Source organism: Galeopterus variegatus, unplaced genomic scaffold, assembly GCF_000696425.1.
Source record: "Galeopterus variegatus unplaced genomic scaffold, G_variegatus-3.0.2 Scaffold7966, whole genome shotgun sequence".
In the NCBI taxonomy this organism is placed as follows: Eukaryota; Metazoa; Chordata; class Mammalia; order Dermoptera; family Cynocephalidae; genus Galeopterus; species Galeopterus variegatus.
The window spans coordinates 69,351-91,406 of NW_007734077.1; the positions used below are offsets into that span (position 1 = coordinate 69,351).

At 52.1% G+C, this 22,056-nt stretch overlaps 1 protein-coding gene across 1 annotated transcript in view; it reads left to right on the forward strand.

Annotated features, from left to right (window-relative positions):
- Window positions 1–22,056, forward strand: part of LOC103608050 (dynein heavy chain 17, axonemal-like) — a 70,258-nt gene that overhangs the window by 40,502 nt on the left and 7,700 nt on the right. The window contains exons 15-28 of the mRNA XM_008592498.1: window positions 718–861; window positions 3,055–3,237; window positions 7,599–7,853; window positions 9,156–9,325; window positions 9,962–10,184; window positions 11,608–11,724; window positions 11,865–11,951; window positions 13,301–13,453; window positions 17,369–17,617; window positions 18,471–18,593; window positions 19,897–20,244; window positions 20,347–20,438; window positions 20,782–20,908; window positions 21,697–21,849. Of these exons, the coding sequence (XP_008590720.1) occupies window positions 718–861; window positions 3,055–3,237; window positions 7,599–7,853; window positions 9,156–9,325; window positions 9,962–10,184; window positions 11,608–11,724; window positions 11,865–11,951; window positions 13,301–13,453; window positions 17,369–17,617; window positions 18,471–18,593; window positions 19,897–20,244; window positions 20,347–20,438; window positions 20,782–20,908; window positions 21,697–21,849 (2,424 nt within the window). The remainder of the gene's footprint in view (window positions 1–717; window positions 862–3,054; window positions 3,238–7,598; window positions 7,854–9,155; window positions 9,326–9,961; window positions 10,185–11,607; window positions 11,725–11,864; window positions 11,952–13,300; window positions 13,454–17,368; window positions 17,618–18,470; window positions 18,594–19,896; window positions 20,245–20,346; window positions 20,439–20,781; window positions 20,909–21,696; window positions 21,850–22,056) is intronic.

The window sequence follows — 22,056 nt, forward strand, 5'->3', positions numbered from 1 at the left end:
TCCACCCATCCATCCATCCATCCATCCATCCATCCATCCATCCATCCATCTATCCATCCATTCATCCATCTATCCATCCATCCACCCAGCCATCTGTCCATTCGTCCATCATCCACCCACTCACCCACCTATCCACCAGTCCATCCATCCATCCATCCATCTATCCATCCACCCAGCCATCTGTCCCTTCGTCCATCATCCACTCACTCTCCCACCTACCCACCAACCCCTCCATCCACCCACCCATCCATCTATCTATCCATCCATCCATCCATCCATCCATTCATCAATCCATCCATTCATCCATCTATCCATCCATCAGTCCATCCATTCATCCATCTATGAGTTCCTACTCTGTCCGAGGCATACTGCTGAGTGCTGCAGGTACAGTGGTGCAAAACTTCATGAGGAGTTAACCTCATGAAGCTGGGCATCCAAGGGAGACACAGACCACAGACAGTTAAATGAAGCAATTCAGAGCTTTTCAGGCAACGTTTGAGGAAGGACCTAAAACATTAGAATATGCCAGACCTGGCAAGAACGGGAGGGAGCAGCCTGTGCAAAGACTGTCATGGGAAAGACCTCAGCACATCCGAGAAGCTGAAAGCAGACCCGTGTCCAGGGAGTACGAATAAGGATGCAGGTAGTCCAAAGCCGTCGAATAGATTGATTCAGGAGTGAACAATGACCCAGCCCGCTGTGTGCTTCCATTTGTAGGAAAATGCAGAGCTGTTCAGAGCAGACACATCGAGCCCGTCCTGGAAGGATTATGTCCACTACGTTGACAACATGGTCTTGGAGGAATTTGACCATTTTATTCACAAATCTTTGAGTTACCTCATAGACAACATGGTTATAGATGTAAGTTATAAATATAAGGTATTTTATAAAGATGTATATAAATTCTTATAAATATAAGGTAAGGTCAATGTTGGAGTCTATAGTTTGCAGTTTCCTGATTAAAAAAAAACAGGGTATCATTTTATAAATAAACAGACTAATTAAAGTCTGTGTAGGGTGACCAAGGTGTGTTGGTCTTAAAACCGAAAATCCTGTACGCCAGCAACTCCATCAGCTCTGGACATGTGGGACAAGCTGGTCACCTTAAATCTGCCATAACATAAGTCAGCTGTAGAATATCTAAATGAATCTAAGAGATTTGCCCCATCTTACTGCCAGGTGAGGGAAAGCAGGCACCACTGACCCCACTCATGTCGACTGGAGGGGGGTGCCCCCTGTCACCAACATCAGCCACTAGCCTCTCAACCCTCTGTCTGGCTGAGTGGAAGCGTAGGACCAGACCAGCAAAGAGGTCGCGCTGGTCAAGTCCATCGAGACGGTCGACTGGAGGGGGGTGCCCCCTGTCACCAACATCAGCCACTAGCCTCTCAACCCTCTGTCCGGCTGAGTGGAAGCGTAGGACCAGACCAGCAAAGAGGTCGCGCTGGTCAAGTCCATCGAGACGTGTTCTCCAGCGTTCTCCATGGGATCACCCCCTTCCCTACCCGCCTCTTTTTCCTTACAATAGTTTCCAAATTATTTTCAATTCTGCCAGTAGATCAAAGAACCCCAGTTCCCCCAACCCCCCAAAAGAAAAGGAACATGGCCGTGAGACCCTGGTACTAGCCTTGGGGGGTGGATGAACTGTGTCTGGACCCCACACATGTGTCTCCAAGGCTGGCTGGTCACCAGTCACAGATCCAAAGTGCTGTTGATGGAAGTAGTTGTCATTGCCACCTGCGAGGTTCACCAAGCATCTGCCAGCGATGCAAAGTGTCTGCAAACCGAGGAGGTACCGTGGTGATGTCCCCATAGCAGTGTCCTCCCATCTGCAGGTGGCCCGGTGGCTGGAGCAGACCTCTGAGTTAGTCTCTAGAAAAGCCTGGGCATCTGAGTTCATGACACCGACCATTCACACCAATGAGCACCTCACTCAGACACTAGCAAACAGCGCTCTGTGGTCATGGAGCAATGGATGGGCCCGCAGCCTCATCGCCCAAGGTCCGAGGAGAACTTGTGTTGGGGGAAGGTCAGCGGCCATGGTGTGGATCTCGTGGCCACCTGTGGGCCTGATGCGACGGGAGAAGCACTAGGGTTAACCTTGATCCATCACTTTACAAACGGGGCAGACGTGCCGCCCTGCAGGAGCCTCCGAGATCAGACTGAGCTGGGCTGCAGCCGTGCGTGTCCTTTGCAAATGGGATCTCCCGAGGGACGTGAGGCATGTCCAGCCACTGTTGTACATGCTTTGTATGTTACTAATTCATTTAGTCCCATCGACTTAAATAACACACAGAGAAGGGCTCTCTAAAAAAAAAGTCATGTTTATTCAGGAATAGGGCATCGCAATGGGAATACACATGCCATAGCACACCATGTGCGTATTCAGGGAGGTGATGGAAGACAAAGCGTTTTGAAGGAGAAGTGAGGGGGATCACGTAGCTGTTTAGGATAATAATCCTTGGCCACAAGGATCGATAACAAGAGTGGCACCAGCCCAAGGGTGGACAGCCCAAGGGTGGCAGATGTCCAGGCACAAGTATTTTTTGTGTAAGATCGTGGCGGCCTTCTGCCAGGTTGTGGTTTTGCAGTCTTTTGTGATAGTTCTTGTGATCAGACACATGTGCACGAAAACCCTCCCTCCATGTCCTTCCCTGGCTCCATGTGTGTGTGTGTGTGTGTGTGTGTTTAACACAAGTGACTCCATTTTTATTCTGACAATGTTCACCATCCTCACAACAACCCAGAGAGGGGGACAATGAATATCTCACTTATATAAAATGACTGTCCTCACTTTATATATTGAGGGAAGCAAGGAGTTAAGTGACATGTCCAAGGCCACACAGCTGGTCCCAGCCTGCTGTCAGCCTCAGGGTTGTGCACCTGGTTCCATATTGATGGCTCAAGTGTGGTCCCTCAGGACATGTGCTGTCTGACGCGGTCCAGGCCAGCAGGAGGTAGCCACACCCTGGATGGTGTCCGGAGTGGACAACTGGGCATTGAGAATCGTCTTGGGGAGGGGGCAGATGTACTGACCCATGATGCCTGTTTCAGGAGAGCGTCGCGCCCCTGTTTGAGGTCCGCATGGAGCTGGACGAGGATGGGCTGGTCTTCAATCCATCCCTGGAGATGGGCTCAGAGGCTGGCTTCCTGGCGCTGATCGAGAGCCTGGTCAACGACATCTACAATGTGGCCAGGTTCATCCCCAGACTGGCCAAGGGCCGAGTGAGCTACAAGGTCAGTCTCGGCTTGATGCGGCCTTACCCAGTTTCCCCGCTTGGGCATTAATTGCTTTCCGGCTTTGGGGTTGCCTTCCTAACTCCCCAGTGCTGGTTATGCACGTGTGAAATGACGCTAGCTCGGGCTGTGGGGAGCAGCTCGCGGGTTTCTGTGCTCTCAGCTTCCTCGGGACTACAGACCCAATTTCTCTCTCCCCTCTCCCGAATCCATCCTCCTCCCCAAAGTAGCTCCTCCTTGGTCGGCCTACCTGGGTCCCATCCCCCCAGTGTTCCCCCCGCCCCCCAACAAGATGCCAAGTGCCATCCTCCCCTCTTCCTGACAGTTCACTCAGCTGTATCATTGAAACACTGGGATTCTCTGAGCATTCAGGAGTCTGGACAAATGTGTCCTCCCCTGTCTTTAGCATCCATGTCCCCTAAACGCATCAGACACCTGCCAAGTGACACAAAGGGTCAGGTCAGATTCTGGGGGTGCAAAAGCCAGGGAAATCCAGCTGCCTCCCGAAGGAATGTTCGAGGAGCTGCGTTGGTCGGAGGATTTGTTTGTATAACAGTAAAATGAGAGTCAGAAAAGAGGACGGGAGGCGTTCCATAGATTCTGTGCCATTCATACAAAGTCTGGGAGCCAGGGCTGGAACGATGTCGTGACTTGTTGTAGAACAGTGTCTGGAATATGAGTTCACTTGTTTAAACAAACAAAACCTGTCTTTTTATGGGTACACTACAAACTGTTGAGTGCTTGCTTCTGGCAACCGGGAGGTAGGTAAGGAGGAGGGAAGGAGGGAGGGAGGACGGGGTGCAGGTGGGGGCTTTTCGTTTCATGTGTCCCTCATTGTTTGAATTTTAATACGGGGCATGTATTATTCGTAGTAACAAATATTTACGGGGAGATGCTCTGTACCGTTAGGAGGAGGGACGTACGCACGTGTGTTCGTGTGTGTGTCTGCACGTGCACGTGTGCCTATTCGCACGTGTGTGCATGTAGTGAGGAGAGGTGAGGACGCAGAGGAAAGAGCTAACCACGCAGGAAGGTCAAGGGTGGCTTCCTAGAGGAGCCACCACGTGAGCTGACTCTCGAAGGGTGAGAGGGGTTTTCCAGACCGGTGGGGTCAGGCAGAAAATGGCTTGGGATTTCTGAGACACAAAAAGGTGACCTGCTTGTCCCCAGTGCACACAGCAAGCTGCTGCTCCAGAGTTCAGAGTAGTCTGCCGCCAGTTACGCAGACATCGCATTAGCAAGTGCCCTCAGCATCGGGGTGTCCTGGGGACTGCCGTCCATGCCCACTGGAGTGTCCCCAAAACAGCCTACTTGGAGACACCCAACAGTCACTGCAGACAGAGCTGTCCACCCCCTGGGCTCTTACAGCACACACACACACATAGGCTGTCTCACAGACACCTTGGGGACACTCGGGCACATTGGCTGGTGCCAAGGGTTCCTCAAAAGCCTGCCAGCCTAGCAGCAGAGACACCACAAATCTGATGCAGTGCCAGGGTCAGGCACCAGAGACCCAAGCACCCCAGCTTAGTGGCAGAGAGTATCCGAGGGGTGTTTCCAATGGGGCACCAGGGTGGCAAACTCAGAGGAGCTGGGGTGGGGACAAGGGAGGGTCAGAGTGTGGGGAGCTCAGAGCAGAGGCCATGGCAAGACCTATGCTCTTGTCTAAAACCACAGGGATCTAGAGAACTGGGCTGCCCCACAGGGGAGACCAGCAGGGAGGGAGAGGCCCCCAGGAGCCGGTCCTGGCCACCCCCAGCATGCCACGCCGCTGCGCCAGCCCAGCCCCCCCTGAGCTTAGATCCCGCCTGGGGGAAATGGAAAGGAAGGCAGGAGAAAATCTCGGATGAGTGAGTTGACTCCTAGCATTGACCACATTTAAATTCAGCAGCGCCTACGTTTGCTTGAAATCCCAAGAGTACACTTCCCGCCTGAGACACGGGAGCTTCAGGCTTCCTTGCCACGTGGCTGCTTTCTGGAAGGTCCAGAGCGTGCCTGCGAACGCCCCGCCAGCTCCGGGAGCCGCCCCCACCCCTCCCAGCCCAACTGCCTTCTCCTCCCAGACTTTCAACAGTACGGCCCCCACCCCCTCCTTTTCTCCCACTCCTCAACTACTCCAGTCCCCTTTTCACCCCTTACCTGTGCAGACAGGATCCCCAGGCACCCCCATGCCTGCCCATGGGACCTCCCTGCAGCTGTGACATGATGACACGCCTGCCGTCCAGGACCAGCTGCATTTCCTGGTCATCCTCGCGTCCTGGCCACCCTGTTCTCTTGTCACTCTGCTGTTCCTGCAGGTGGTCTCCTCCTGTCCACAACCCCAACTACCACCCATTTTCCAGATTTCTGTCACTGACCCTGTCCTCTCTTCAGGGCTTCTGGCCCGTGTCTTCAACAACCTCCTTCAAGTTCCACATGTCCCAAGCAATGCGCACGCTTGTCCTGCACACTTGGAGTCCTCCCCCCCCAGCCCCTCCCTCGGTGGGTGGCACAACTACCCTGGCTGGATGTTTAGAAGTGAACCTTCACCCTTCCCTCGCCTTCCCCACCCTCCATCGGGGAAACCTGCCACGGTTCCCTCCTGTCTAGTTCTGCCCCGTCAAGATCTCTGCACCCCCAGCCACCCAGCCTGGGTTCTCAGCAGCAGGAAGGGAGCGTGGTACGTGGGGTATAACTCCTGCCTCCACCGTACATTCCACCTTTGTCAGCAAGGGGGATCTTTTACAAATGCAGTTCCCATCGTGTTAGCTACCTTGGGGACATCCCAGCACTCTTGTGGCCTGTGAGACCCCGGGTCATCCGGTCCCACCTTCCTCTCTGGCTTCCTCTTACATCGTGATCTCTTCTCCTGATAAAGCACATGTGGCTTGGGGGGCGTTGACTCCACCCTGGCTCCAGGAGGGAGCTCTGACTGGTCCGAGCCGATCTGAACTGATGGGCTCAGGTACACACATGGACCCCACTCAGGCCAACAAGAGCTGGACCCAAGACGTGTGCTCCTGAATCTGGCAGGAGGCGCATTCTGGAGCCCCTGCACTCATCCCAGAACCCCACTCAGAGGGAGACAGAGCAGAGCAGAATGAGGGTCCTGGTGATCCACCCTAAGCCAGGCTGCCCCCACCCCGTCTCATTTCTACTGGGAGATTTTAATGTGTGGAGGTGACTAAGTGACAACATGGAAAGGTCTAGGTCCCCCTAGAAACAAGAGGCACACCCTCCCTACAGGGCTGCAGGGGAAGCACCGGGGTTGGCCAGGAAGCAGACAGGAGAGAGGGGACAGCTGAGACCAGAGCCTTTATTGGGGTTCCCGTGCACAGGGCAAGGCAGAGGGAACAGTTCGGGACGGGCCAGTTTGAGTCATGTCGGTGGGCTCTGGGCTAGCGAGGTGGTCTCTAGCTGGCCCTGGGTGACGTGGCAGGTGAAGGGTTGGCCTGGTGTATGAGAGTTAGATTCAGGGAGGGGTTGGAGGGTGCGGACTCAGGATTAGTTGATTTGCGTGTGAAAAATACGTTCCCAGCTCAGTCTTTTGCTGTCTCTAGGAATTGGCTGCCCCTGGGAGGGGCCATCTCTCCGCAGCCAGCGAGGTGTTTTAAAATGTCAAAACATCATAAGATACAGAAAATAAAACATGATTAACACACACACACACACACACACACACACACACACCCCACCTTGGCGTTCTCCAGTCACGTGAGCCAATGGGCTCTCTCTCTGCTTACACCAGTTGGCTTGAGTTTTCTGTCACTTGCAACTAAAAAGGTCCTGCGCGGCAGGCCTCTGTGCTCTCTGCTGCGCACCATGGTAGCCTTCTTCTTTCAGTTACCCCAAACACTGTTTCCTCCCGCCACAGGACCATGACACGTGCTTTGCCATTGCCCTGAAAGCCGCTTTTCTTGCTCTTTGTCGACCCATCCACGGGCTCTCAGACCAATGGTCATTTTCTCAGGGCATTCCCTGACCTCCTCCCTTTACACCTTATGGCAAGGGTCAGAGCCATGATGTTTTGTGTCTGCAATTCTTTGATGAATGTCTGACTCCCACCCCGGACCATAAGCTCCGTGTGAGCCCTGACTATGTCCCTGGTGTCCACCCCAGCATGTGACAGCCAGCAAGGGCTGAGCAGCTATTGAATGAATGAATCCAAGGGCGCGTCATCTCAGAGTCCTCCAGACGAAGTTTACATTCAGAATATCTTCTCAACAGAGAATATCACCAATCGGCAAATTTCCCTGTTTTCCATCTTAGAGCTTAGCAACATTTTCACCAAAAAAGAGCTACTTTCCAAGGCAGGGAGAACAAATTTAAATCATTCAGGCAGGTAAGATGTCTCACCTGTTGCCTCTCCCCTGCCCCTTCAGACGGACCTGGAAGACATCACAGACCTCATAGAGATGAGGGAGGAGGTGTCCAACCTGGTCATTAATGCCATGAAGGAGGCCGAGGAATATCAGGACTCCTTTGAGAGGTACTCCTACCTCTGGATGGATGACCTCCAGGAGTTCATGAGGAATTTCCTGATATTTGGGCATGCAGTCACCCCAGAGGAACTGGATGCCCAGATCGATGAGACTGCCCCCAAGACACCACCCACCCTTGCTCAGTTCCAGCAGCAGGTACGTGCAAACCTCACCCGCCAGTCTCCTTGTCTCCAGAATCCTCCAGCAAGAGGGTCACCTGGCTTGATTTAAAACTTGGTTGAATTGTTTTGAGTTGTAGGCTTTATTGTTATTCAGGTCTGGTGAGGCTAACAGATCAAGAGGCGATTGCCATTGAAAAGACAGTTTGTTACTCACAGTTCCTGAGAGCAGGGGACATGCCATGCCATGCAGGGCCACACAGGCGAGCACCAGGGACGGTCAGAAGGCAGAAGGAGCCAGGGAGAAGTGCGGGCAAGAGCCTTTCTTGTGGCTTCCACCAGAAGGAACAGGCAGAGTAAGCCAGCTTAGGGATGGCTAGCGTGAGTAATCTCGGCAGGCTCTGCACTATAGGAGCTGTCCTGGGCTGTCGGTTACTTGGCCCTGGGGTGATTAGGGCAAGGACTATTGACCTAGCATGTAAGACCCTGCCAGTGCTCCATAAAGGGGTGGTTGGAGGTGGAGGTTCTGGGTTGGCTCGTTTCATATGAAAAGCGTGCTCCCAGGCGAGTTGTTTGCTATCTCTGGGAATCAGCTAGCCCTGGGAGGGGCCGTCCCTCCAGAGTCAGCAAGGTTCCAGATGTCAGAGCATCAAGAATACAGAAAATAGGGCCGAGCCCCTGGAGCACTCGGGAGAGTGTGGCGCTGGGAGCACAGCAGCGCTCCCGCCGCGGGTTCGGATCCTATATAGGGTTGACCGGTGCGCTCACAGCGCTCACCGGCTGAGCACGGTGCGGCCGGTCTCAAAAAGGAAAAAAAAAAAAAAAAAAAAGAAAATATGGTTAATGTATGAACCTCCAACTCTGTTCCCAATGTGTGGTGAGAAAGAGGGCCCCTGCGAGTGACCCACCCCCAGGGGGATACATTTTGCCACCCAAGGTGGGGAGGGCTAGTGGAGTTGGCGAGCCCCGAGGGTGTAAAGCAGCCTGAAATTAAGGGATGCCCTTTGGGAGCCTGTGATCACGTTCACCTCTTGGGGCTCTTGTCTATTCTGTGACACAGTCCTGCTGGCGTTCCCTGATTCCGTCCCTTTTGGACGGATTATCCTGTTCTGGAGATGGACTGCTGGGGCTAGATGGAACCCTGGGGGTGTTGGGAGAAGGAAAAACAACTTGTAATAAAGGCCTCCCACATGCCCAGCGCTGGGCCAGACACCTGCCCACAGCAGCCGGACAGGCAGGCAGGCCAGTGGGGACATGCAGGCACCTGGCCCCAGGCCACACACCGATGCCCCTGCAGGCTCAGAGGCCTGGACGGGATGCTGGGGGCCGTGTTTTCCAGATCGACTCCTACGAGAAGCTGTACGAGGAAGTGTCCAAGTGTGAGAACACCAAGGTGTTCCACGGCTGGCTGCAGTGTGACTGCCGTCCCTTCAAGCAGGCCCTGCTCAACACCATCAAGCGCTGGAGCTTCATGTTCAAGAGGCACCTGAGCAACCACGTCATCGATAGGTGGGCCCCGCCACACCCACCCAACCCCCCAGGCTGACCACAACCCAGGAGAGCCCGAGAAACGCACAGGGGGCTTCCGTGAATGCCCCCACCACCACCATGGGGCAGGTGTGGGGCTGACGGTCGGGCTTCAAGGAGAGCCACCCCCAAGGCCTCGTCCCCGAAGAAAGGGGTCCCCTGGCTATGAGCGAATGCTCTGTCCCTTCGTCCAAGCCCCTACTCACTAAACCCGGGCACAGATGCCAAGGAAAGCTCTAGGTGCATGCAGCCTAGCAGGGAAGGCTGTCACTCAACAGTCCAGTAACCAAAGGATCACAGGCAGTGGCCAGGGTTGGGCACAGTCCCAGGAGAGAGAGTGCCACCTGGCAAGTTCCACCTGGGAGGCCAGCAGAGGCCCCTCTGAGATGCAGCCTTAAGCTGGTACTTGCGGATCCATTTGAGCCAAGCTGGGGAGGCATGGGGCACCATCCAGGCAGGGCGTCAGCATGGGGGAGGTGTCCGGAGGTGGACAGGAGCCCTCCCTCCCAGGCGGGGCGCCCCGTGCTGTCCATCCCCTCTGACCGTCCTCCCCCTCTCCCGCCGAGGGTGGCCCCCTGGGAGAAGCAGGTTGTCACACACGGTTCCCTCGTTCCCCAGCCTGGCTGACCTGGAGGCCTTCATGAAAGTCGCCACGACGGGCTTAAAAAAGCCCCTCAAGGAGGGGGACTATGATGGCCTCGTGGAGGTGATGGGGCACCTGATGAAGGTCAAAGAGAGGCAAGCGGCCACCGACGACATGTTCGAGCCCTTGAAGCAAACCATCGAGCTGCTCAAGACCTACGGGGAGGAGATGCCGGAGGAGATTCACCTGAAGCTGCAGGTGGGGGTGCGGGGTGAGGAGGCAGGACCGGAGGAAGAGCCGGGCCCGCCCGACAGCTCGAGTCCACAAGGGGGGGCGCTGCAGGCCAGGCCCACTAGACACGGGCCCCCATGGAACGGCGAGACGGAGGAGGGGTCTTCCTGGAGAACAGGGGACACTGGAGGTGGCTTCCAAGCTTTGGCCAGTAGTCCCTCTACTCGACTGGCATTTTGTTGGGTTAAAAACGCCTTCACATCCCACGTTTCCTCCTGAGCACTGGGTTGCCCCTGGGTGCGAGGGGTGGTGGAGAGAGACAGAGGTCAGAGGGGACCCTGCGGAGATGAGGCGGTTGAAGGAAGAGGGGCTCGAAGCTGCGTTTGCACAGCACATTAGAACTCATTTAGGAAATGCCAGTTGACAGTATCAAAGGAGGTGTGTGTGCTGGATGGGCTGGGGGTGGGAAGGATGGAGGGGAAGGGTCCTAAAGCCCCTGCCCAGCTGCCTCCAGGTGTGGCCACCTAGTAGACGCCTCCCCTCTTCCAGATCTGTCCACCTCTCCTCCCAACCTGTCCCCTTCCCTGTGTCCAGCCACACACAGCCCACCCCCCACCGCCCCATGCACTGACTCCAGCCGCTGCCTGAGACCCCACAGCCCAGGGCTGGACGGTCACCCTGCCCTGCAGCGCTGCCCCTCACCCCCTTGCCCAAGCCCTGCTTTGGAGCCTGTTGTGTTTTGACGGCAAGTGACGGGGCTCAGGGACACCATGCCCAAAGCCCAGCTGAGGACTCAGGATTTGAAGCATGTGTGGCCAATCCCGAGGGGCTCCAGAGCCATGCATGTGACAACTGGGGTGGTAAACCTGGAGTCTGAGGCCCCCGCGGCAGACAGACCATCAGGCACGGCGATCACAGAGGTGGAAACGGCTCCTCCATTTGTCAGCAAAGAGGTCATGGGCTGGGGTTTTTTCCTTTAAAATATTTTTATGATTCTAAGTACAATATTTGACCTTGTGTGGAGGACTTGGAAAAGTACAAAAACTCACCTGATTGATAAAGCTGTACTGGAAATCACAAAATTGTAGCAGTGGAGCACAGGTTAGTGGTTGCAGGTGGGATAGAGGGAATTCCTTTATGGCGATGGATGGTTCTGTGTCTTGATTGGGGCGGTGGTTGCACAAATCTGTATGTGGGAGAAAGGTGTGTAGGACCACGCACACGCACATGCGCAAGTGGACTCATGATGAAAAGCAGGTAAGCGCTGGCGTCTGGATAACAGAATGACCCCCATCAACATCCTGGCTCTCTGTGGTGGGACACTGGGTGGAGGGTACGCAGGATACTCTGCACTATTTTTGCAGCTTCCCACGAGTCTGTAATGATTTCATAATAGAAAATTTTTAAAAGAAAAGGAAAAGGAGACCTCCCCGGCCTTTGCCTCCTTCAGGAGCTGCCGGAGCAATGGACGAACACCAAGAAGCTGGCCATGCAGGTGAAGCAGAACGCGGCTCCCCTCCAGGCCAACGAGGTCAACATCCTGCGGCGGAAGTGCCAGCAATTCGAGGTGTGCACCCCGCGTAGGGCAGGACAGAGAGGGCCTCACTGGGGGTGCAGCGTGGGGGCCGCAGCACCCACCACGTGACCCGGGCTGTGGACGGGGACATCCCACGATCCAACTGTGGCTCTGCCACTGTTCCCTCACAGCTCAAGCAGCATGAATTCAGGGAGAAGTTCAGACAAGAGGCGCCGTTTGCCTTCAGCGACCCCGACCCCTACAAGTCCCTGAATAAGGTATTTCTATCTGTGCATATATGTGCGTGCCTGTTTATTCGTGTGTGTGCATGCACGTGAATGTGCTAACTCGGGCATCTCCCCAGGTACAGGGTCTCCCCATCTGCTCATTCTGCGAACCTCACAGACCCCCCCATCCCTCCACCTGGCTCCACCCCCCATGTCCCCACCTCTGTCCACATTCAGCAGCTTCCTGGCACCTGGGCTTTATATTCAGCTGCCATCCCAGACTCCTTCCTCTCCCTGGCCCACTACATCCTGCAGGCAGCCGAGTTTCACATGTATCCCCAATCTGTCCCCACTGTCCAAGTCCATGGTCAGCCTCCAATGTGCAAGTTGCCCCGGACCTGGCAACACCTCCAGCACAGCCCCATGGATTCTTCTGGGGCAGGAGCGTGTGGGGTGCGTGGTGGGGACCCCCCCCAGTGCCATAGTGCCCAGCACCTGCGAAGAAGCCAGGCCCAGTCTGCACCTTTCACTCACATGGCGACACTCACGTGGACCCCATGATGTCCTTAGGGTGACCTCACACATCCCCTCCCTCAAGTGCCTGGTCTTTTGCTTGCTTGGCTCCGAAGCCCACCATTCTAGAAAGCCACGATCTTCCCCTTCCTCGTGGCCATTTTCGCATGTCACATTTCCCAAGCCATGATGTAGATGGGACCATTCTCTCCTGGGAACCCCCAAGCACTCAATCCACAGGCTCCAGGCTGGATTCTCTGGAGAGAGCTGGGGTCAGGGGGGTACCTGTGGCCAGCCAGGTGAGGCTGTGGAGCTCCAGGTCATAGCAGCACATCCAGTCCCTGCACACCTGTGCGTGAGAAAGACTGTGAGAAGTCAGGGTGCACACCTTTGCATGTGTGCAAACGCACATGTGTGTGTGCATATATATATATTCAACACCAAAATGTTACTAACAGTTGACTCTTAGTCCTGGGATTGAGGATGACCTATTGCTTATCTAGATTTTTTTCACTTTCAAAGCAATCAATTATTACTTATGTAATTCTTAATATGATAAAAACATAGTATGAAAATTGGGGAAATGCTGGGAAGTCAGGAAATAAGCCCCAGGAGGAAAGGAGGCATTTGTACAGTGTCCATTCAAAGTCAGTCCCCAGGCCCAAGTGCATGGCGATGAAGCACCTTCCTGTAGTGCTCCAGAGGGAGGGGGCGCTGGGGGTGGAAGGGCAGTGGCCGGCCTCTAAGCTGGAGGCTGGCCTCCTGCCCCGAGGTGGCTAGAGGACAGGAGGACAGGTTGGGGATGCCTCGAGAAGGTTTCTCAGGAGCCAAGTGGGGGCGCCTCTGGGGCCAGGCAACCCCGCTGATGACCCCCTCGCCACCCCCAGCAACAAAAGAGCATTGCCACCATGGAGGGCATCATGGAAGCGCTGTCCAAGTCTGGGAGCCTGTTTGAGGTCATGGTCCCGGACTACAAGCAGCTCAAAGCCTGCCACAGGGAGGTGCGCCTGCTGAAGGAGCTCTGGGACATGATCATCATGGTGAGCATGGCCAACTGCGTTTGGGGCACCCGGCATCACCAGGAGGAGGGGCTGCTTGGGGTACCCTGGGTGCGGGGACAACTGCAGGTCCTGGGTGGAGGCACCCAGAGGACCCTGGCATGGGACCCTCTACTAGAGCACCGGTTTGCTTTTCTCTCTGTCCACAACGTTGTCTCACCTTCTACGCCCCAGCCAACTGCGTTTGGGGCACCCGGCATCACCAGGAGGAGGGGCTGCTTGGGGTACCCTGGGTACGGGGACAACTGCAGGTCCTGGGTGGAGGCACCCAGAGGACCCTGGCATGGGACCCTCTACTAGAGCACCCGTTTGCTTTTCTCTCTGTCCACAACATTGTCTCACCTTCTACGCCCCCCTTTCCTCCCTTCTCTCACTGTCTTTCACATCTCACCTCTCTAAAGAATTTTTAAATAAACAATATCACTTGTCTTAATCTGTTTGGGTTGCTATAAGAAAATACCATCAACCGGGTGGCTCATACACAGCAGGAATTTATTCTCTCACAGTTCTGGGGGCTGGGAAGTCCCAGACCAAGGCAGATCCGGTGTCTGATGAGGACCACTTTCTGGCTCACAGATGGAAAACTGTCTGTTCATGTCTTTTGCCCATTTTCTAATTGGATTCTTTTTGTTTTTTACTGTTGAGTTTTGAGAGTTCTTTATATATTCTAGAAACTAGTCCTTGGCCAGATATGTGGTCTGCAAATAATTTTTCCCAGTCTGTAGCATCATTCCCATTCTCAGAGGGAGTGATATTAGCTGTAAATTTATAAGCTGGAGAAGTTCTTCTCTGTTCCTTTTTTCTTTCTTTATTTTTTTTTTTGAGACTGTTTATCATGAGTGGGTGTTAGATTTTGTCTTTTCTGTGTCAATGGATGTGATTGTATGCTAATATAGTGGATTACATTGATTTTTGAACATGGGCATAAACTTGATCATGGTGTGTAATGCTTCTTACAGATTGCTGGATTCAGTTTGCTAATATTTTGTTGGGAATTTTTGCATCTAAGTTCATGAGAGATACTGGCCCCTAGTTTTGTTTTCTTGTGATATCTTTGTCTGGTTTTGGTACCCAGGTAGTACTGAACTCGTGGGTTGAAAAGTGTTCCCTTCTCTTTTATTTTCTTGAAGAGATTGTGTAAAATTGGTGTTAATTTTTAGAAAAATATTTGGTAAAATTTTTAGTGAAACCACCTGGGCCTAGAGATTTTTCTGGGGGGTGGCAGGGGCGGGGGGAGAGATTTTTAGTTACAAATTAAATGTCTTTACTGGCTATTGGGCTGTTCCAGTTATCTGTTTCAATTTTGTGAAAATTGAATGGCTGCAAACTGTAGTGGTGTCTCCCACTTCGTACCTGATATTTTGGTAATGTACGTCTTCTCTCTTTTTATCTTTGACACTTGCAATAGAGGTTAATAAAGTTTATTCATTTTTCAAAGAACCAGCTTTTTGTTTAGTTGTGTTTTTTGTATTGTTTCTTATTGTCAGTTCCATTGCTTTCTGATATTATTATTTTGTTCCTTCCAATTTGTTTCGGGTTTATTTTGTTCTTTTTCTAGTTTGTCGAGGTAGGAACTCAGATCATTGATTTGATACCTCACCTTTTTTCTTTTTTTTTTTTTTTCTTTTTTTTGTGACCAGTAAGGGGATCACAACCCTTGGCTTGGTGTCGCCTGCACCATGCTCAGCCAATGAGCGCACCAGCCATCCCTATATAGGATCCAAACCCACAGCAGGAGCGCCACTGCGCTCCCATCGCCGCACTCTCGAGTGAGCCACGGGGTTGGCCCAGCCTCGCCTCTTTTCTAATGTGAGCATTTAGTGCTACAAAATTTCCCTCCCTGCTTTCACTGTGTCCCACCTATTTTGATATTATTTTGATATTTTGACATTCAGTTCTATGTGTTTTTTATTTATTTTGAGGCTCGCTCTTTGACCCATGGATTATTTAGAGTGTGTTTTAATTTCCAAATGTATAGAGATTTTCCTGTTTCCTTTCTTTTATTGATTTCTAGTTTGATTCCATATGGTCAGAGAACACACTCTATAGGACTTCAACTATTTTAAATTGATTGAGGTTTATTTTATGGATCAGGACATGGTCTATCTTGGTGGAGGGGAAATATTTAGGCAGAAGAAGAGCCGATTCAGGAGGCTGGGAACTCACTGAGTGAGACCAGGTCCGGACTGGGTCTCCACTGTGCTGCTCTGTGGCCTGTGGGTGGCGGAAAGGTAAAGATGGGTCAAGACTTAGCAGGTAAAGAGAGGTGGGCTCCAAGCCCAAGGGTCTTCCTCCTAAGAGTTTCTTCTATGCGTGTGTGCACGTGTTGATTCCTGCCATTCTCTCCCCTCTTTGCTCATCTGTTTTCAAAAATATTTAATCTCTCCTCCTCTCTTATTCCTTTGAATGAACTTTAAAATCATTTGTCAAATCTTCCTCCACTCCAAAAGAAAGCTATTATGGCTTTAAATGGAATTGAATCAACTCTATGAACTCATTTGGAGGTCATTAACCTCTTGGCAGTATTTATGTTCGTGTGCAAAAGTATGCTCTGTCTCTCCATTTATCTTATTATTTTTTAAATACATCATAGTAAAATATTGTAAAGGTCTTCATTCTGATTATACTGAGTCTACGTATTTCTTACATAGGAGGAAAAAAATCTTTGGATTTGGAGTCACAGGTTTATTGCCACCAAGCCTGAAGGCAGGGTGCACATGGAAGCCTCTTGGTGCTTTTTCACAATTGACTGACTTCAAGGCTGTTTTATATGAGTGGCATTACAGGACATAGCTGGTGCAGTCAGAGAGAAGAGGATACTGTGCTTTCCCGTAATAAAACTGTTGGCACAGCCTAGAAAATAAGGATTACATTTCCCAGGAGATGGTGATAAGCATTTACGTCAGGAAAGTTCAAGAAAAATTCTCCAAAACAAACCAGCCAGGACATTTTATGATAACAGGATACAGAATAGCTTGTACCTGAAAGAAAGGGCCACTGGTTCTTATGTGAATTAAGATTTCGAGTCTTAGTATCTTCAAGGTAAACATGTTATAAACCTTCCCAGTTTTGTCTTGACTGAACACAGATGCTGGGCAAGCCTAGGCCTTTCCGCTTCAAGCACCTGTGTCAATAGTCTCTGATTCCATCAACAACTAGCAGTTTCCAGCTTCACAGCCATTTTCAACCCACCCCAAATTTAAGAATGCAAACTGCATCGTCTTTCCACTCTCGGTAGGGTTATCCCGAGCTTGTTTCTGTGTTTTGTTTCATATTGTTGTGAATGAAGTTTCCTCTATCGTATCTTCATCAGTCAGTATAAGCTAGGCTGCTGTGCAGTAACAAACAGTTCTACAAACCTCTGTGTATTGAACAACAAAAGCGTATTTATTTCTCATCCATGCAAAGTCCCAGGAACACTCTTGTTCCAAGCATCTGTTCCTCGGGCAGCTGTCTGCCAAGGGTCGGTCATCGCAACATTCCAGGCTGCCTATCAATAATACACTTCCCTGATTGCCAAGGCAGGCAAAGAGCCAAGTATTGGCAATTAAATGCTTCTTGACAGAAGTGTCAGGCATCACTCACATTTCCTGGCCACAGCAAGTTATGTGGTCACAGCAAGAAGTAAGAGAGAATTGGATCCTGGTGAGCAATAGCAACTCCCCAGCAACAGGTTTTTGCCAAATTATCTTTTAACAGCTAACTTTTATATTGTACCTGTTTTTGATACGCTGTTGATTTTTTTTTTCTATCCAACCACTTTACTGAACTCTGCTGTTAGTTCCAACTATTCCTCACTGGATTTTGCTCCCTAAGAGCAAGTGCAGTGAGATAGAGTTGTCTTCCTGAACCCTCCCTGCCCAGAGTGGAAGGTGGAATGGGACGTTTCCGTGTCAGGTAAACACCAGCATCGATGACTGGAAGACCACCAAGTGGAAAGACATCAATGTGGAGCAGATGGACATAGATTGTAAGAAGTTTGCCAAAGACGTGAGGTCTTTGGATAAGGAGATGAAGACCTGGGATGCTTTTGTGGGGCTCGACAACACTGTGAAAAACATGATCACGTCCCTGCGCGCCGTGAGCGAGCTGCAGAATCCAGCCATCCGGGCCCGCCACTGGCAGCAGCTCATGCAGGCCACCCAGGTACAGCTGGCCCTGGGGGGGGAGGGTCCTGCCCTCACCGGCCCTAATGCAGGATGGGCTGGCCCGAGCCGCTTAGCCGAGGTGCTCAGGGCCTGATGCTGATAAACCCTGATGTGAGCAGGGCCGGCTTTGTGCATGAGCGACACCAGGATCCAAGCTCAGAGGGGCCTCATGCTTGGTTGTCATCATCTTGAGATTCTAAGTTAATTAGAGGTGGTGGGTTAATTTCCTGGGGCTGCTGTAACAAAATACTACAAACTGGACAGCTTAAAACAACAGAATTATATTATCTCACAGTTCTGGAGGGCAGAAGTCAGAGATCAAAGCGTCGTCAGGGCAACACTCCCTCTGAAGGCTTCCTGCCTCTTCCAGCCCCTTGCTGCTCCAGGTTTTCCTAAGCTTGTGGCCACATCCCTCCAGTCCCTGCCTCTGTGTTCTCACAGCCTTCTTCTGTATTTCAAATCATCCTCTCCTTTCCCTTATAAAAACACCTGTCATTGAATTTAGGTCCCACCTGGAAAATCCAGGATGGATGCATCTCAAAATGCTTAACATCTGCAAAGACCCTATTTCCAAACAAGGACACATTCTGAGGTCTAGGAGGCCATGAATTCTGGGGGGACACTTTCCACCCCCACTTCGGGTAGGGTCTGCTATTACACAGCCTTACAGAGAAGGAAGGCGAGGTGAGTGGCAGAGGAGCCGGTCGATGGCACAGCAAAGCTCCGGCCTGCTCCCTCCAGCAGCCGGAGGTCACTCGCTGCTGGCCCTGCCTCTCCGGGAGGAATGACACCCTCCAGCCACTGCAGTCCACATAGCCTTACACGGAATGTGCCTATTTCTTTTTCCCTAGGTGAAATTTGTGATGTCAGATGACACCACCCTGGCGGATTTGCTCCAGCTGAACCTCCACGATTACGAGGACGAGGTCCGCAATATTGTGGACAAGGCTGTGAAAGAGTCCGGGATGGAGAAGGTAGCCTCAGTCGGCAGGGGAGTTTGCTGTGCGTGGGCTGACCCTGCAACTGTCCCCCAGCTCACAGCACCTGTCATTCCACGTGGGCTCCAAAGGCCATTGAACACTACAAGACAGTCTAGTGGGCCTTCTCTTACCCAACCTGTGGCAGAAATTTTGTAACGTACTTCTAGAATTTATTATTTTTTTAAAAATCCAATACCTGGCTATAGCTCTATCTCCCTGCATGCAATCGTGTCTACGTTTTAAAATAACCTGAAGTCTCATCTCCTTTACATCAAGCTTCCTCATTTTGGGGTCCAGTGTGACTCTTTCGCTGACATTGGAGAGCTGAAGGGGGGGATGGGAGGGAGGGGCTGACCCCCAGCTGATACCTGGTGTTGCTAATGAGTCACGAGCTCTGGGTACCTCCAGTGCACAGGAGACCTCTGGAAGGCTCATGTGCAATTCAAATGTCTCTCCTCAGCCCAACTGTTTTGTGAGTTTCAATTGTCACATTTTGAGGTTTTTTTTTTTTTTTATTTACAGCTTTATTGAGCTGTAATTCACAAACCATACAATCCAGCTGTTTAAAGTGTACAATTCAATGGCTTTTAGCATATTCACAGACACATGCCATCATCACGTATTAGAATTAGCCAATTTTAGAACATTTTTGTCACCCCCCCCCAAAAAAACCTATCCCCCCATCCACTCGCACCCTCCTCCCCAGCTCTAAGCAACCACTAATTCACTTTCTGTCTCTACAGATTTCCCTATTCCAGACTTCCATATGAATGGAACCATGTAGGGGAGGCAAAAATTTACCTCTACCCTTTTAGGGCCTGAGAATTAAATTGACAAAAGACAGATCAAGAGACAAAAGCAGGCCTGGCAAGTTAGCTCACTCGGTAGAGACTGGTGCTGGTAACACCAAGGTCAAGGGTTCAGATCCCTGTACTGGCCAGCTGCCAAAAAGAAAAAAGAAAGAAAGAAGCAGAAGGAAGGGCAGCATGATCTTCTTGCACCTGCTATTTTTCAAGTGCCTTTAACTCAAAACCATCAACGTGCCAGGGAGGCATATATTGAGGTGGCGTACACTTAACTCCTTCACATGGAATATGTGGCATTTTGTGTCTTGCCTAATGTTTTCAAGTTTCATCTGCATGGTAGCGCCCATCTTTTGGCTGCTGTGAATAATGTTGGTGTAAATATTTTGGTTTTCTTAAAACAGGGCTTCCTTCCATATTCTAGGAACTCTGGGTCCTTTCTCAGCTCTGCAACCCGCACGCTCAGCGACCTCATTTCTGTGTTTCCCTGAAAGGTGCTGAAAACCCTGGATAGCACCTGGACCACGATGGAGTTTGAGCACGAGCGGCACCTGCGCACGGGCACCATGATGCTCAAGTCGGACGAGGTGCTGGTGGAGACGCTGGAGGACAACCAGGTGCAGCTGCAGAACCTGATGATGTCCAAGTACCTGTCCCACTTCCTGAAGGAGGTGACAAGCTGGCAGCAGAAGCTGTCCATGGCAGACTCGGTCATCTCCATCTGGTTTGAGGTCCAGAGAACCTGGAGCCACCTGGAGAGCATCTTCATTGGTTCTGAAGACATTCGAGCCCAGCTCCCGGAGGACTCCAAGCGCTTTGACTCCATCAACCAGGAATTCAAGGTGAGGACAGCCTGCTCACCCCTGGGCACTTTGAGACGTGGCTACACTGGACAACATGGGGCTCCTGATGCCTTGGTGATCCTGATCCCCATCTCTTCCCAGGCCTTGATGGAAGAGGCGGTGAAAACACCCAACGTGGTGGAAGCCACCAACAAACCGGGTCTCTATGATAAACTCGAGGCTCTGAAGAAGAGGTGAGTCCTCGCACCCGTCCAGACCAGGGGGGAGTCCTCTGGGACCTACTGGTCAGGACGGTGCAAAACCATGGGTCACGGGTTAATACGTTCCCTTCCCCTGACCCCAGGGGAAGCAGTGACCACAGAGATTAAACAGTACTCCCTCCTACCCAGGAAAGCCCACAAAGTCAGGGGCTGGCAAAGAAATGAGAGCATCCGGGTGGAAATTCTGATTAAAGTGGGTCTATGAACGACGACTGGACGCCTGCAGGACTGTCCGTGCAGTGCGCAGCTGGCACGGGCTGGATCACACCCTCCGTAGGGTAGGACCGGCCAGCTGCTTGTCCTTCCCTCCTCCTAGCTTGGCCATGTGCGAGAAAGCTCTGGCAGAGTATCTAGAGACAAAGAGACTGGCTTTCCCAAGGTTCTACTTTGTGTCCTCGGCCGATCTGCTGGACATTCTCTCCAATGGGAATGACCCCGTGGAGGTAGGCGGGCCCTGGCATTCTGAAGGATGAGCCAAACGTCATGTCCTCAACTCAAAAGACTCCAGGCAGGGCCCTCCTCTGGGCAGCCCTGGGATGGAGGAAGCGTGCCCTGGGGTGTCCCTGTACCATCTCCACGAGGTCCACCCGTCAAAAACTGCCTGGCCATAACAAAGATGGTAGGACTCACCTCAGACCCCACTCTGCACTGGGTGTAGCTCTGGGCAAATTAATTTACCTCTCTGTGCCTCAGTTTCCTCAACTGGGAGATGCATTAGATATCAGGAGCTTAGCGAGATGCTGTTCCTGAGAGACATGCACTCACTGGTCATCCTCTGTATCGTCCTAATGAATTAGGGGGCCCCAGGAGCCAGGAAGAAAAGGCTCTTCTGAAAGCGAGAAGAGCGAGCTAACCGGGTGGAGGGAAAGGGTTATATTTTATCTTAACCCTAAGTCGTGGATACACGAGAAGAGATGAGCAAGGCTGGCCCACAATGGAGGGTCCAAGTGTATGAATGGGACCCGGGACAGAGCCTTCTCAAGGAAGAGCAATCTTTAGACACTTGCCGCTGAAGTGCGGGGACTCCTGGCCTGGCTTCTGTGTCCGGCCTGAGTGGTTTTCACCAGTTCCTTTTGCTGGCTAAGCCACGTTCAGTTAACACTGATCAAAGCTGGGGAGCGTATTCCACAAAAGAGAAAAGGAAGGAAAAATGCTTAAAACTGCCCGAGGAAAACCGGAGTCACATGCATCCCTCAGTTGCCTAACTCCTGTCCCCCGCACCTCCGCCCAGGTGAGCCGCCACCTGTCCAAACTCTTCGACAGCCTGTGTAAAGTGAAGTTCCAACTCGACGCCAGCGGGAAGCCTCTCAAGTTCGGCCTGGGAATGTACAGCAAGGAGGACGAGTACGTGGACTTTGATCAAGAGTGTGACCTCTCAGGGCAGGTGAGTGAGTGAGGGCATGTCACCAATGAACCGGGTATTCGGCCTGGGAATGTACAGCAAGGAGGACGAGTACGTGGACTTTGATCAAGAGTGTGACCTATCAGGACAGGTGAGTGAGTGAGGGCATGTCACCAATGAACCGGGTGACAGTGCAGCATTTGGAGGGGCCACACGCCCTGAGACCTGAGCTTCCAAACGGTGAACTTG